The sequence below is a fragment of the Mytilus trossulus genome, chromosome 7, assembly GCF_036588685.1.
Source record: "Mytilus trossulus isolate FHL-02 chromosome 7, PNRI_Mtr1.1.1.hap1, whole genome shotgun sequence".
In the NCBI taxonomy this organism is placed as follows: Eukaryota; Metazoa; Mollusca; class Bivalvia; order Mytilida; family Mytilidae; genus Mytilus; species Mytilus trossulus.
In genome coordinates, this window is record NC_086379.1 from 4664525 (window position 1) to 4680080 (window position 15556).

General features: G+C 31.6%; 1 protein-coding gene across 10 annotated transcripts in view; it reads left to right on the forward strand.

Moving 5' to 3' along the window:
• The window catches only part of LOC134724510 (SAFB-like transcription modulator), a 43579-nt gene that overhangs the window by 4979 nt on the left and 23044 nt on the right, over window positions 1–15556 (forward strand). For 7 of the 10 annotated variants that reach the window (XM_063587569.1, XM_063587563.1, XM_063587565.1 and 4 more), the window contains exons 3-6: window positions 887–918; window positions 11349–11567; window positions 12244–12697; window positions 14279–14864. In XM_063587569.1, the coding sequence (XP_063443639.1) occupies window positions 887–918; window positions 11349–11567; window positions 12244–12697; window positions 14279–14864 (1291 nt within the window). Of the gene's footprint in view, window positions 1–886; window positions 919–7116; window positions 7215–11348; window positions 11568–12243; window positions 12698–14278; window positions 14865–15556 lie in introns of those variants that run through there. The other 3 variants (XM_063587567.1, XM_063587568.1, XM_063587573.1) reach the window with 2 other exon arrangements.

The following is a 15556-nucleotide window of genomic DNA, read 5'->3' on the forward strand; positions in this document are numbered from 1 at the left end:
GCGCAAGCGCAGACGGCATATGACAGATTTTAATTACATGTTTTAACGTTTTTTTCTGTCAGTTTCATTAGAATGGAGATAACAATATTGTCGCCAGTAAACTTAATTTGCGACCATCAAACCCCCAATTGATGCCGTCGGAGCTTAAAATGCAATACAGTTATCTCCTAATTTTATTTTATTTATTCTATAAACATAACATTGAGAATGAAAACAGTGTGATTACATGTACAACTTAACAAAAGGGTAGAAACAGCCCATAGCTACTAACATGACGAATTATGACATACATTTATTTGATCAGTTTGAAAATGTTATGTGATGATCTATTATCATAAATGCTGTTGTGACTTATTAAAGAATTATTGAAAACTCCAAATACTGAAAATCTTACAAATGCTATCCAGTCATGCAAGAACCTATGTTAGTTTCTGATTTAAATTAATGTAAAATTAAAGGGAAAAGGGGAAGGGTGTCCTGAGAGTTCTATGGCTGACTTAAAGCGATCCAAGAAATCCTAGAAATTGATTTTCCTATCAAGCGTTTGGAGTAAATCTACATGTACATATTTGTAGATTATCGTTGATCCTCTCAACGAGATTGATTTTCTCGCTTGAGCTGGTACAGCGAAAGTGAGAAAAGCAATCAAGTTGAGATGACCAATGATAATCTATTTATCGCTATTTTACCTTTAACAACGTTGTCAATTTTATGTCTATTTCGTTAGCAACGCCATGTGGTCTCCTTAGTTTCTAGTGATAATTATTCCATATCAAGCGAGAAGCATGATATGAAAATTATCACAAAAAAAGATCAAAAGAAAAATGCACAAAATAGCGATAAAAATAAATATATAGTGTTATATAAGTATTGTTTATGTTTTCAGGATTAAGTAAAGGAAAAGGAAAGACAAATGAAGTAAGTACTGATATGTATCTCAGACGTCCCTCAAACTATAACCCTCAAACTACATGTATAAAACGGGAAAAACTGTTTATCAAATTGAAGACTTATCTTTAGCTAGAATCATGAGAATAATGTATTTAAAGACGAGCACTTTTTTTGCCTTTTAAAGTTAAGCAAATTGTCAGCCATTTTCCAAAGGTATAGGTTTTTATGCCACCGGAGCTAGGCAAAGGGGGCATTAAGTGTTACCCTTGAGTCAATGAATGTCTGTATGAGTTTGTGTTTCTCTGTCTGTCCTATTTTTTCTCCTCCAACTATAACAAGTTTTGCTCATCCAAAGGAGTAGGTCTGGTAAGGGATGATTTTGGCCTCAAATTTCAGGTTCATCTACCGAAAGTTTTTGGACACTTTTTAAGTGTCTATTTCAATTGATTCCATTAGTTAATGTAAAAGATTTTAACTGATGTAGTCATTAAAAACGCTCATCATTCAATCTTAAATATGAAAAATCTATTAATTATGCCAAAAAACGTCACTTTTCAGATTGTTTTTGTCAAAAATGAAAGTGGCCGCATCCGTGTTCATCCTCAACCTTTATATATGTTTTGTATTGTCATCAAATACAACTTACATTTCAATATTATGAATGAACACGAATGCGGCCACTTTCATTTTAGACGGAAACCGTAAAATAACCAAAATGCTAAATTTTTTGAAGATTTCAGTAATTTAGCATGACTTAATGATGCTAGAACATGTAGAATGCAATATATGTGCATTGTATTGTCAAAAACAGCTCATATTTATGTAGCAGAAACATTTTACTTTCCAAAATACATGAAATATAGCATAAAGATTACTTTATCACAATTTTCTAAAACTGCAATATTTTGGGGCCAAAAGGGGGTCTTACTGAACCTTCTCCTTTTATGAATTTAAGACACAATGATAAGATACAAATCTCACAGACAGTGTTGGGCAGTGAGTCACTCACCATTCTAGATTTAGAGTTGTGCCCCTTTACAACTTTATAACAAAAAGGTTTTTATACGACCGCAAATTTTGAAAAAATTTTCGTCGTATATTGCTATCACGTTGGCGTCGTCGTCGTCGTCGTCTTCGTCGTCGTCGTCGTCCGAATACTTTTAGTTTTCGCACTCTAACTTTAGTAAAAGTGAATAGAAATCTATGAAATTTTAACACAAGGTTTATGACCATAAAAGGAAGGTTGGTATTGATTTTGGGAGTTTTGGTTCCAACATTTTAGGAATTAGGGGCCAAAAAGGGCCCAAATAAGCATTTTCTTGGTTTTCGCACTATAACTTTAGTTTAAGTTAATAGAAATCTATGAAATTTTGACACAAGGTTGATGACCACAAAAGAAAGGTTGGGATTGATTTTGGGAGTTTTGGTTTTAACAGTTTAGGAATTAGGGGCCAAAAAAGGGCCCAAATAAGCATTATTCTGGGTTTTCGCACAATAACTTTAGTTTTAAGTAAATAGAAATCAATGAAATTTAAACATAATGTTTATGACCACAAAATGAAGATTGGTATTGATTTTGGGAGTTTAGGTCCCAACAGTTTAGGAATTAGGGGCCAAAAAGGGACCCAAATAAGCATTTTTCATGGTTTTCGCACCATAACGTTAGTATAAGTAAATAGAAATCTATGAAATTTAAACACAAGGTTAATGACCATAAAAGGAAAGTTGGTAATGATTTTGGGAGTTTTTGTCCCAACAGTTTAGGAAAAAGGGGCCCAAAGGGTCCAAAATTAAACTTTGTTTGATTTCATCAAAATTGAATAATTGGGGTTCTTTGATATGCTGAATCTAACTGTGTATGTAGATTCTTAACTTTTGGTCCCGTTTTCAAATTGGTCTACATTAAGGTCCAAAGGGTCCAAAATTAAACTTAGTTTGATTTTAACAAAAATTGAATCCTTGGGGTTCTTTGATATGCTGAATCTAAAAATGAACTTAGATTTTTTATTATTGGCCCAGTTTTCAAGTTGGCCCAAATCGGGGTCCAAAATTAAACATTGTTTGATTTCATCAAAAATTGAATAAATGGGGTTCTTTGATATGCCAAATCTAACTGTGTATGTAGATTCTTCATTTTTGGTCCCGTTTTCAAATTGGCCTACATTAAGGTCCAAAGAGTCCAAAATTGAACTAAGTTTGATTTTAACAAAAATTAAATTCTTGGGCCTCTTTGATATGCTGAATCTAAACATGTACTTAGATTTTTGATTATGGGCCCAGTTTTCAAGTTGGTCCAAATCAGGATCTAAAATTATTATATTAAGTATTGTGGAATAGCAAGTCTTTTCAATTGCACAGTATTGTGCAATGGCAAGAAATATCTAATTTCACAATATTGTGAAATAGCAAATTTTTTTTTAATTAGAGTTATCTTTCTTTGTCCAAAATAGTAAGCAAGAAATATCTTATTGCAAGAATTTTTTTTAATTGGAGATATCTTTCCATGTCCAGAATCAACTTAAATCTTTGTTATATACAATATACAATGTATATTCACTTTTTACTACCAACTGATAAATTTAAATAATCTTTACCATTCAGTGATAACAAGCAGTTTTTTTACATTTTATTTACAGTTTATTTTATGATGTATTTAAATATTTTCATTCTGTGTCGGAAACCTATGCTGTGTCAACTATTTAATCACAATCCAAATTTAGAGCTGAATCCAGCTTGAATGTTGTGTCCATACTTGCCCCAACCGTTCAGGGTTCAACCTCTGCGGTCGTATAAAGCTACGCCCTGCGGAGCATCTGGTTACTTTAGCTAGCAGTGACATTACATGATGTAAATGCTCTCAAAATTTATTTTTGGGTATTTTACATTTTGTAGTGTAAGCAAGCCTGAGCAAGGCCTTTGTGTTCTTGTACATCATTCTTATATATTTATCTTGCAGTTTAAGATAAAGCATTTGATGTTTCATGTGTGAATGATTCTTTTTCTACAGTATTATTTGACATCAGATTAATAGTGCAGAGGTTTTTTGGAAGAAAATTTTATTAGACTTAAGAATCAAGATATCTCTTATGTTTACTTCAGTTTTCATGGCTGCTACTTACCCGGTAACCATGCCTACCATCTGCAATGCATTGTACAAACATCTTAGTCTAAGGGTTTATATAGATATCAAATAAGTCAGATTGATTGTCACTTGAATAGGTTATCTTCTTAGGGTATATGGTTTGTTTAAAAGTTTAATTTTATTTATCATGTGTATGTGGAGAAGATTAAGATGCAGTGATATTGTTGGCTTTTTTCAAAACTACCTCTACCCTTTTTTATTGGGAAAATATGCGTCATTTTCATCAGATTGGGAAATTTAAAATAAACCAAATTTGACTGAAAGTTCAATTTACAGATCCCCTTTTAAGAATCTAACCTGGCTTTGAAATAAGACCCCTTTTTGTCACTGGTTATTCATAAACAGACCCTCAAATTTGCACATTTAGTCATTTCAGGCATGAAAAATGTTTAAATGAGTGTTTTTCATTTTGTATTTATGTGCAATTACTACAAAGACTGCACAGTTTGGGAAAAAATTGTCTTTATGGGAATAATTTTAAGCCAATTTTTTTTCAAATTGGGATTTTTCTCCAGGGGGAAAAGCCTTTATTCTCCACTAATTTTAGGCAAACAATATCACTGAGATGTGGCTTATTTTTGTCTGGAAAAGTGTTTCTCTTCACATTCTTGATTGTGTCATCAACTCCTACAGTTTTCAGTAATAAAATACTTAAAATTTTACCACAGGCATTTATTTCAACGGCTAAGTGTTGTTTTTGGTGTTCTGAATACAATATGTTATGTAACTTTAAGAGAGAGTTAACAAGAAAATGTTTTATTAAAAAAATAATTTGTTTAGATTTAGAAGAGTGTTGTCATGCATTTCAATGATGATATGCAGTTTTATTTGATTTTATGATAATAACATTGATATTTCATAATTTGATTGATATGATTTTAGATTTCATATTTTTGCCAAGAAGACTATTCAACAGATTTCATATTATTTTTTTTTATTTTAGTTTATTGAAGTTTCATGATTGGTATCATAATGTACATGTACTGAACCTAATATTAAAGGTTTTTTTTATGATTTAAATAGTTTTATTGTTCAACCAGAAAACATAACATTAAAGTAATGAAAAATTACCATAATGTTTTTTTCGTCATCATGTATTTCTAAAGGCAGAACTCATTTTAACCTGTAGTTTTGTTTAGTGTTTTAAGAAGAAAAGATGACATGCAACAATTACAGTACTTGCTAGAACCTGCATTCTCTTTAGTGCTTTTAAATTAGTCATACATTTAACAGCTGTCATGAATTGAGAAAATATATGTGATCTTTAATATTACAATAAGGAGATATAGGTACAACAGGATTTGAAATTAGCAGGGGCCCACTCATCAATGCAGATTTTAAAAATTCTTCTGCATCTTAAATCTTCATTTTGCTGGCAAAATTATGGCCTTCAGTAGGTCAACTATTTGTGTTGTATGAAATGATTGTAATGCATACATGTCAGTCTGGCAGTTTCATATGACTGATTCTGTTGACTTCATGTTTCATGGATCAATGTTAAGTCAACTTAAGATTTTATGTTTTGATTGGTTTCCCGGTACTATAAATAAGCAATAGGTCAACTTAATTTGGTGTATGGAATGATTGTAAGATGTGCATGTTAGTCTAGCCGATATCATCTGATCATGAGCTTGACCTGATTTTCATGATTCATTGGTTAAATTTTAGGATTTTGTGTTTATGTTAACTAAAAGCTATATTTCAGCTACATGTATGTTTGTATTAATGTACTGGACAACTGTAAGCTTAAGGTGTGCATGTCTGTCTGGCCTTGTTCATCTAACCAATATGATGACCTTGATCATTCTCATAGAGCATTGATAATGATAACATTGTGTGATACTTGGGGTAAAACCTTCATGTAACACTACTAACAGGCTTTCAACACAAGTTCTATGATAAGTAAGACAGGCGAGACATTTCAGTCTGTGCACTCGTGTTTAGAAAGAGGGAAATACCCACAATCCCCATCTTTCACTGTGATCAATCACCAGTTTGAGAGATTATTCACTGAAAAGTTTGGCTGATGACGCAGCATTCAGATACCCTTTATTTCTAGTTCTAAATACATGTAGTTCTTTAAATAACAGAGCTTAATCATTGTTAAGTCTATTGAATTTTTGTCTTTAATAAACACATGTTGAATTTAAATGGATCTTGTAAGTTAGGAAGTCTATTGCTTTCCTTTTTATATTGACTTGTTTTATTGGTACACAAGGAAGGAGAAATCTATTCATGGAAATATTATCCTCTTGCAATATTCATATTCAGAGGATATATAAATGCTTTTGAATTTAAGAAAATGGTCTCTTTTCATCAAAGTTAAATGTGTGACCAGTTCAATGGAACACACCCATAGGTCATGAAGTAACATTTTAAGAAATATTTTCCAAATGAAAGGAATAGATTTAAGATACTTTCTGATCATGCTGATGTACATGTAAATACATTTTTTTTTGTAGAAGAAATAAAATTTGACCAGAATTAGAATTTCCATACTTCTGGTTCAAAATTAAATAATCCATTGGTACTGTATCAAGATCAGGTACATATGTACTCCTTTAAGAATTAACGAGGCAAGGAAAAAGTATGGTGAAGATACATGTACAAATGTATATTACATAATTATAAATTGTATACTGCAGAGGCTTATTGAATTTTGTCAAATTGATTACCATAATTTAAATACTCAATACTAACACTGACTTATAAATAGAAATGATGATATTACTTTGACATATATATATATATTTATATATGCTTTTAATTGAATTTCCATAATGAAGGCATAGAAAAACTTGTTAGAATGAATTCAGAAACAATCACTATAGTACACCCATCTAACCCTCCTTCTATTTCCCACCACCCTTAACAAAAAAAATAAGGTTAGGAAAAGGTTCAAATTCTTGTGTTTAAAAAAAAGATTTTTAACATAGAAATGCATCAGTCCTTTGTCAGTACGTATGTTCAGTTAAAACATTAAAATTATCAATAATTATCTATTTTAATTTTGGAGATAAAGGATTGGAGGGTTTTAACCTTTGACCTGACGATAACTTATCATAGACAGCATGTTAAAACTTCTAAATAAAGGATTATAAATAGGTTATGTTTATTTCTATAAGTTTATTCTTATAAACACATGAGAAGATCTTTTTTAAGTGGCGTCTTCAGTGAGAAGGTAAAATTACTAATCTGACTTTTGTTTTGTCCACTTATATATGGATGGGGCCAGTAGCTTGGCTGGTTATATTATTGTAGTGTTTAACTGATCATCTTGAAAGTGGATAATTTATTATAGTGTACTTAAATTCCAAGATTAAAAAACCTCAGATTATATTTCATGTATTTCAGTCCTTGCTACATGTATGTGCTGAATGCTCATTTGTCTTGTGAATACCCTTGAAATATTTTATTCATGTTAATTATATGTAACTATCTAAACAAAATAAAACATTAAGAATTGTGTGCAATTTAAATTTTATTTGATCATTGTAAAATAATAGATTAAGATCAGTGCTGGATTCATATGAGGCGCAACTGGTGAGTGTCACCTCCCCACGCCGCCTAGCCATAAAAAGATTTTTTTTTATGAATTGTCCCGGAACTCAGAATTCTCAGGAGGCCCCTCCCTCTTATCCCCTTTCATAAAATCATGGATCTGCCCTTCGAAGTTCTCAATCTGTTGATTGAATTTGTTAAAAATATATTTGTCTTGTAAAACACAGAAATACCTAATATCTTTTTAAATATAAAGAATTTTAGTATATTATCTTTTATTACTGTAAAAAAAAATCTTTTGTTAATTGGATATTCTGTAAAAGACATGTTGAATCACTATATTTACCCATGATCAAAAATATTTTGTTTAGAGATTGTTATAATATAAAGGTAAATCCAGAAACCCATGTTGTGGGCATAGGAATTAGTACCTTGGAACTTTATGCACTGAAAAATAAAAATGAAATCGAAAAAACAAACAATGACGAAAAAAAACCAATGACGTACTATTATTTTGTTCTTTTTTTCAAGATGAACCCTTTAATGTTTAGATTAAAGAACAGAGTAAATTGGCAATCATTATTTTAGCATCAGTCTCCTTTGTTATAAAACTATAATTAGTTTTAAGAGACCTTGGATTTGATGGGATGTAAAAATAACATCAGAAGAAGAAGTGTTATGTCATAATTACAAAGAATAATATATCATGTTATTGCTGTGTTGTACTCCACAAATATTGATTCACATGCTTGGCCTACTATAAAGTGTTTGTAGATTTTATGTTATAGGATATTAATAATTAATGATAACCGCTCAGTAATTTGTGACAAAAATAATTAGGTAATTCTGAGGACAAAAGTGTTATTTACTGTCGTCACAGACAGTGGGAGTCTGCGTTCTTGATTCTATTTTTGATCATGTTTGTTTCCTTACTTAAAACAGATATTTTCATGACATTGAATTAAGATCTTCTGATGAAAAGTTCAGTTATTTAAAGTATGATGTAACATGATAATCGAATCAAAATAAATGAAAACGTTATAATGTATTCTTGGATTATCGATCTGTCCATGTATTGCACTTATCAGTCTATGCCAGTCTGGGGGCACAGATGTTTATCATTATATAGAGAACAGGTTGTATTGTTTTTGTAAGGTTGGTCAATAAGCTAAGACATCTTTTACTGGTGTAAGTAGCTTTGTGATTTAAATGTACATTTATTGCACATAGAAGAGAAATTTCAGGATCTATTAGTTTTGATGATTTGAAAGAGAAAAGTGTTATTTAAACCAAAGAATTGATGTGCTCAAGCATGCAACACCTGAATAATTCTTGTGGAATGAAAATATGTGAATCAGACGATTTCTCTTGGAAGGACAAAATTGCCACATTGGAATATGAACACTTTTTTGGAGAAACTTGGATAGTTATGGTAAATTCTTGGCTAGGTGCATTTTAAGATTGTCTGTAATGTTTTGAACCACCCTACCTTCATGTTTTTTTACCCTAATAGCAAAAGATTCATCTGTTGATCTGTTGTCACCTCATAACCATGTTAACCATGTTAAACCGGTGAATGAATTATTGAATAGGCGTAGGGTTTGCATAAAGGAAAATATTATTGGTCTTGGATGTAAAAGGGGGACTAAATCCTGAATATTTGACAAGGGCATTAGTACAAAAAATGTACCTTGTAAGTGCCACTGTTACTACATTCCTTGTGAATACATCTTATCACTATTTTTGATGGAATTGCATGCGTTTTATAATTTATTCTTCCTTTTTATCATATTGGCCTTCAATTCAATCTGTATAAAGGGAAAATCTTTGGGAAAAAACAAACATCATCATAATTGATTATGGTTTTGATATATTATCGCACATAATCTGTTGTAAAAGTCATAAAAGGCTTTTAATTTTATTTTATAAAAGATCAAGTCATTTGGATGGGTATCAAATGAATTTTAAAGACCTCATTTCAAATATATTTGCAAAGTTATAAGCTCCAAGGCAAAATGTTCCATGATTTTTAAACCATTGAAAGTTATTTGTAAGATGTAGAAATTATCAAGATTAAAAGCACTTAATTATTTAAATTTAATGTTTTATGATCTGCTTCCAATTATTGATAATTCTGATTTATAGTACTTTAAAATATTTTTGCAGTACTTTGATAATAAATGATTTCTTTCCATTAATGTATCATGTGTATGATATATGTCAATATCTTTTCTTTAATTATGTCATTTTCATCTTATTGATGCTGCATGGAATGTGCATATAAGGGGTGATATATATTTAAAAGTTTGTTATTCTTGAAATGGAAAGTTTTCAAATCAAATATCATTTTTCAATTAAAATTAATAATCAGATCATCACTACCAGTGGGAACTGTGTAATGAACAATTGTATATATTTATACCCCTGCTTTAAAAAAAAGGGGGGGTATACTGTTTTACCTCTGTCTGTCAGTAGGTCTGTCTGTCAGTCAGTCTGTCCCATGAAACTTTCGTCACATTTTTCTCAGGAACTACACATCCATCCTTTCTGTAATTTGGTATCAACATTTATCTAAGTCAGCTATACCGTGTGATGCGTTTTCAGATTGATCACTTGACAACTTCCTGTTTACGGAACACTGTATGATTTTACACATGATAGCCAAGTTGAAAAATTTTGTCACATTTTGCTCAGGAACTACAATACAAGGATTTCTGAAATTTGGTTTCAAGATTTATATAAGTCAACTATACCGAGTTATGCGTTTTTCAGATTCATCACTCAACAACTTCTGTTTACCAAACACTTGCATATTTTTACACTATTTATATTATTCACTTGCTGGCAGGGGTATCGCAGTAGCTCGCAGTTTCACTTGTTTCTTTTTTTTCAGTCAGTGTTATTGTTCATAGAACACGCTTCAAGTGCCATTTCACTTTTTTCAAAAGTTTTTAAAATTCAACATAAACATGATCAAAAGATAAAATGTTGTCTCAATTAAAGAGTATATATATTTTTCAAGTGTAATGGAAAGTGACTAAATATTTTTTAATTTAAAATTTCAGTATTCAAACCTTTGATTTACAAGGATATTGTGGACATGATTATTACTTTTTTGTCAGTAAATCTCCACCCAAACATTTTAATGTGTAAACATGTTTATTTTAAATTAGGGTGGATATAAATTTGATAGATATTTAGTGAAAAGAAGTGTCACTTTACTGGGATCAAATTAGTCCTGTAATTTCCAAAGGTGAATTAATACATCAAGTGAATATATATAAAATAATATTGAAATTTAAATTTGTTCAGCTTCAAATAAAATGTAGAAATCATCATGTTCGTGAAATGTTCTTGTGTAAAGTTGACATGAAAACTTAGATGTGTTGGAAGAAATCTTGAAAATTTAAACAGTTATCCCAAAGATCTGTTCCTTTTAAAATTACACTCTGTTTTTAGTGCCAAGTTTTCAGCTTGCTGAATGTACAAATATACTGTATATTTGTATGGGAAATATAATAAATCTGCACCTTCTGGTCCATTCATTATGTTCATTATTTTTTTTTTGTCTCATTGAAAATCGAACAACATCTCATTGACGTAAATTTACATAGTTCTTGTTTCAGTAAAATTTGTCTGTCACCTAGTCCTTCAGACAATGTCAGATTAGATTTTTTTATTCGCATAAGATAAAATGTAGAAATCAGATGGAAATTTTATATATGATGGGTCATTATTAAGGAAATGGAATTAAGTACAAATTACAGATACGTTATTCTACGATATAACAAGAAATGTTGTTTTGTCATGACAGGATGGAGAAGAAGACGAAGATGAAGATGACGAGGAAACAGGTGAAGGAGAGGAGACGGAAGGTGATGATAGTAAAGGTGAAGGGGAGACAACTTCTGTAAAGGAGGAAGACAAGAAAGAGGGAGATCAGGCAGAGGAAGTGAAAAATGGAGAGATAGAAAAAGAGGAGAAAATGGAAACAGAAGCAGAACAGACTGAGAAAGTAGTGGAGAAAGAAAAGGTTAATATTTATCAGGAATTAATGATTCAAATTTATTTTCCTTTATTTCTAATTTCAGATTTAATCTAGTGTGTTTATAACAAACATATGTCACAAGATATATATAATATATAACTTATTTAAATAAATATAAACCTTTCATCTGTTATGGTAGTAATTGATTACTTTGAGACATATAACAATAAATGTGTTTATAGTACTAAACTGTTACAAATTGTTTTGTCACATAAAAAAGTCTTATTGTTTTGGCATGTTTGGGGAGATAGGTTATATTCTTTGAAATGAATAACAGGGATCAAACGAACCACACGTTGATTAAATTTTTTTATACAATGGGTGCAGAAAGGGATAAATTGACAAAGAATTAGAGAAAAAAGTTTAAGCAAAGAAGAATAGGTTAATGTTGAATATGTTGATTCAAGGATGAATTAAATCTTTTAAAGCAAGGGGATGAATGGAGTTTATAAAATTGAAAAGAGTGGGATAAGGGTAGAGAAAAATGGGCATAGCAATAAAGAACAATGATATGATGGGGTATATAAAAGAAAAGAAAAGGGTTAATAGGGGAGGGAATAATAGTCAGAATTAACAGAATTTAATTTCTTTCTGTCCAAACCCTTATAAACAAAAACATCCTATTTATGAGTAGTGTTAGAAGTGTGATATAATTTTGTAGGAGGAAGAAGTTAAAGAAGAAAAGATGGAGATTGATTCCAAAACTAATTCTTCTGAGGCCGTTGGAGAGAATATGGAATGTATAGAAATTATAGATGAACTAGAGGAGTCCAAAACTGTGGAAGAAAAAGATAATAAAGAAGAAATTCCAGCCTCCAAAGTTGAAACTGTAAAAGATTCAGTGACTGAAGAGAAAAAGGAAGAAGAAAAAATGGATGTTGAGGAAAAAGCCAAAGAACCAATAGAACCAGTGAAGGCTGAGGAAGCAAAACAAGACAAGGTACCAGTACCAGAGTCAGCACCTGTTGTAGAAATACAACAAAAAGTGGTAGCTGAAAAGGTTCCAGAAAAGGAGCAACTAAAGGAAACTCCTCAGGGTTCTTCCTCTGAAGAGGTGAAAAAGGTAGAGGAATCTGAGAAGAAAGTTGAAGAGTCCCCACCAGCACTTGATAAAGGTAGGTGGTTTTGTTCTTGCATGATATTGATTTGTTAAGTACAACACACTTTCTCTCACGTAGAAAGACCACTCTCCTCAACAGTTAAGACAAATAACAGTTTTAGTTAAGGGCCTCTGTTCTGTCATGGACCATGGTTGGTTAACCTAACCAGACCAAGTCAAATTAATATGGAGACTTGCTGTCCAGTGATCAGATCTTAGTCCATGATGTGATGCTCATTCATTTCATTAATCCGGAAATTGTGGAAGTGTAAAGAGATTATTTTCAAAGAACAGATGAAGTATTTTTGGTGGACTACACTAAGTGAGGACCTTGTTAAACTATATTGAGAAGAAAATTATTTCCAATTGAAGACTTAGGATTGTAGTGTTTATCGCGTATATTAGGATGCAGTTTCAACGAATATTTTACAACTATTTACAGAAGCGTTTTGTAATGAATAAAAATACCTGACCAGACTTTGCATCAAATTGAAACAATTTCAAAGGAATTGGACCATTCAGGGACTAAGTTCATATACTTCTGTGTTGGATGGACCTCTTTGTTAAATGCAATTTCAGATTAATTGAAAAATTCAGAGACTAAGGATATCTTCTTCCTTATTGTACAGACCTCTTTGTTGAAAACAAATTCAAATTGATTGGACCATTCATAGACTAAGGACAACTACTTGACCTCTTTATGATGATATCTGAGGATTGTGTCAAGCAATATGTGAGCAACAGTGTAAAAAATGAAGAAAAGTCATCCTATGAACTGAACATTGAAGCAAAGGACATCTATAATAAGGCGTTAGAGGAATACAAAATTACCAAGTACATTTTGAGTTCAAGACTTAGTATTTTTAGGACCCCAAAATAACTAGTTTTGTCAGATTGGAATACAACAAAAACAGACCTCACCTTATTGCCATGGAGAGTGATATTCCAAATGAAGTGAATTTTCGAAGAAGACATTGTAAAAGTGGAAGAGATGGAAATCAACATTCTCAAACTAGACTGACCATCAGAGAGAATCGGTGTTAGAAAATTAGCATTCTTATATTTAACATACGTAAAAACTAAGTTGCAGATTGATCTAGATACTTTATGAAAAGGATTTTGGTGGAAAGTTTTAACAGAAGTATTTTGGCAGTAGTTTGAACATATTGAAGGAATGATTACTTATGCGTGTTATAGTAACCAGTACTTTTAGAGCAATATGGCAAACAGTCTTGACGTTATGCTTACTTGATGAATTCCATTTACCAGCATGACCAGCAGTCACCAGCTATATACATATAGATATAAATAACAATTTGGCATTGTAGTAAATAAAAGAATGTACAATAGCATGATGGCATGGATATGGCTATGTAAAGCCTATCTCAGGTAATAGTAAACCATGGCAGACAGAGGCTTCTTTTTTTCATTTAATCCTTTAGTATTCTTGATTTAGAGGTTAAGAAAACATAAACAAATGTCCCTGGTCCCTAAAATCATAAACTACAATTTATAACGTGTTAAACTAAAAGGAAGAAAACCTTGTTGTCAACTTGTGTTTAGATTTGCCAATCAAGTTATATTTTGAATTCTTTAGCACCAGATCAGTCTGCTGAAAAATCAGCAGAGCCCACCCAAACAGTGGTTGACCTAAGTTTAGAGGAGGCTGCTCAGAAGGACAATGCCCAAACTGCAAAGGAGGCTGCTAAAACTCCTGGAGAGACCGTTCAATCATTGGAAAAGGCTGAGAAACCTGACCCAAAGAAGGAAATGCCCGCTCCTAAAAAGCCTGTTTCTAATGAAGTTAAAAAAACTGAATCTAAGCCATCTGGTGCTGGAAAAAAGACATCTGTAAAAGTAGATACCCAGGAAATGGATAACGAATCGTTGGTTGTTCATGTTGATGATACACAGAATGATCTGGACGCTGACCTGATTTCTACTACGAAAGAAAGTAAAACTGGAGCTGATGGACAGAAAACCGCGGAAAAGAAAGATGAACCCAAACAGGAATCTGTGGCAAAAGTGGATGAGGCTGCCACTTCTAAAGAGGAAACGAAGAAGGAAACTGTATCCGAGATAAAGGAGACTCCTGAGAAACCTACCGAACCAAAACCAGACAAGAAACCCGAGGATAAAAAGGATGAGAAGGATCCAAAATCAACTGCTAAGAGGTCGGTTTGGTTTGTATAAATCTACTCCCTTATAGGTCAAGAGAGTTATTTCCCCTTGCCTTGGAACAAAGAATTGTCTCCCTTGTATTTTGTTGGAACAGTAATTCTCTTCATTGCATCCATAATGATTAGAGAACTGGTTCCATTAAAAGGCTTTGATTGGTTTGACAATTATATCTCCATTAGTTTTTTTTTGTTTTTTTAAAAATTGGAAAATATTTTATGTGTAATTAGTTTCGATTGATATAACAGTTTCTTGCTGAGTCATTGCAACACATTTATTGGCAGACGACACTTAACATATTAAAAAGACAAGGAAGAGACCAAAACAGTTCAAACCAACTTGATACAGTTTATTAACAGTTTGTCAATTATATTAAAGGTTGCACCCATAATTAAAAAAATCTTATGATCAAACATGCGAAAAGACGTAGTTTGTTTTATGTGGTATAATATATTTTGTAGTTTTGATCTATTTTCATACTTTTGCTATCATTAATGACATGAAAAAAGAAAATAGATTATTTAATAACTTATAGCATTTTATAAACGGTTCACTGATTTTATGTCCTTTTCAAATGGAAATCGACAACAGCAATATCGGACACACCCATTTATTGTGTAGCTGAACTGAAATGGATATTGACGATCATTTAAATAAAAATTTGTTGAATAATTTATGCTCACAATGTTTTGATATA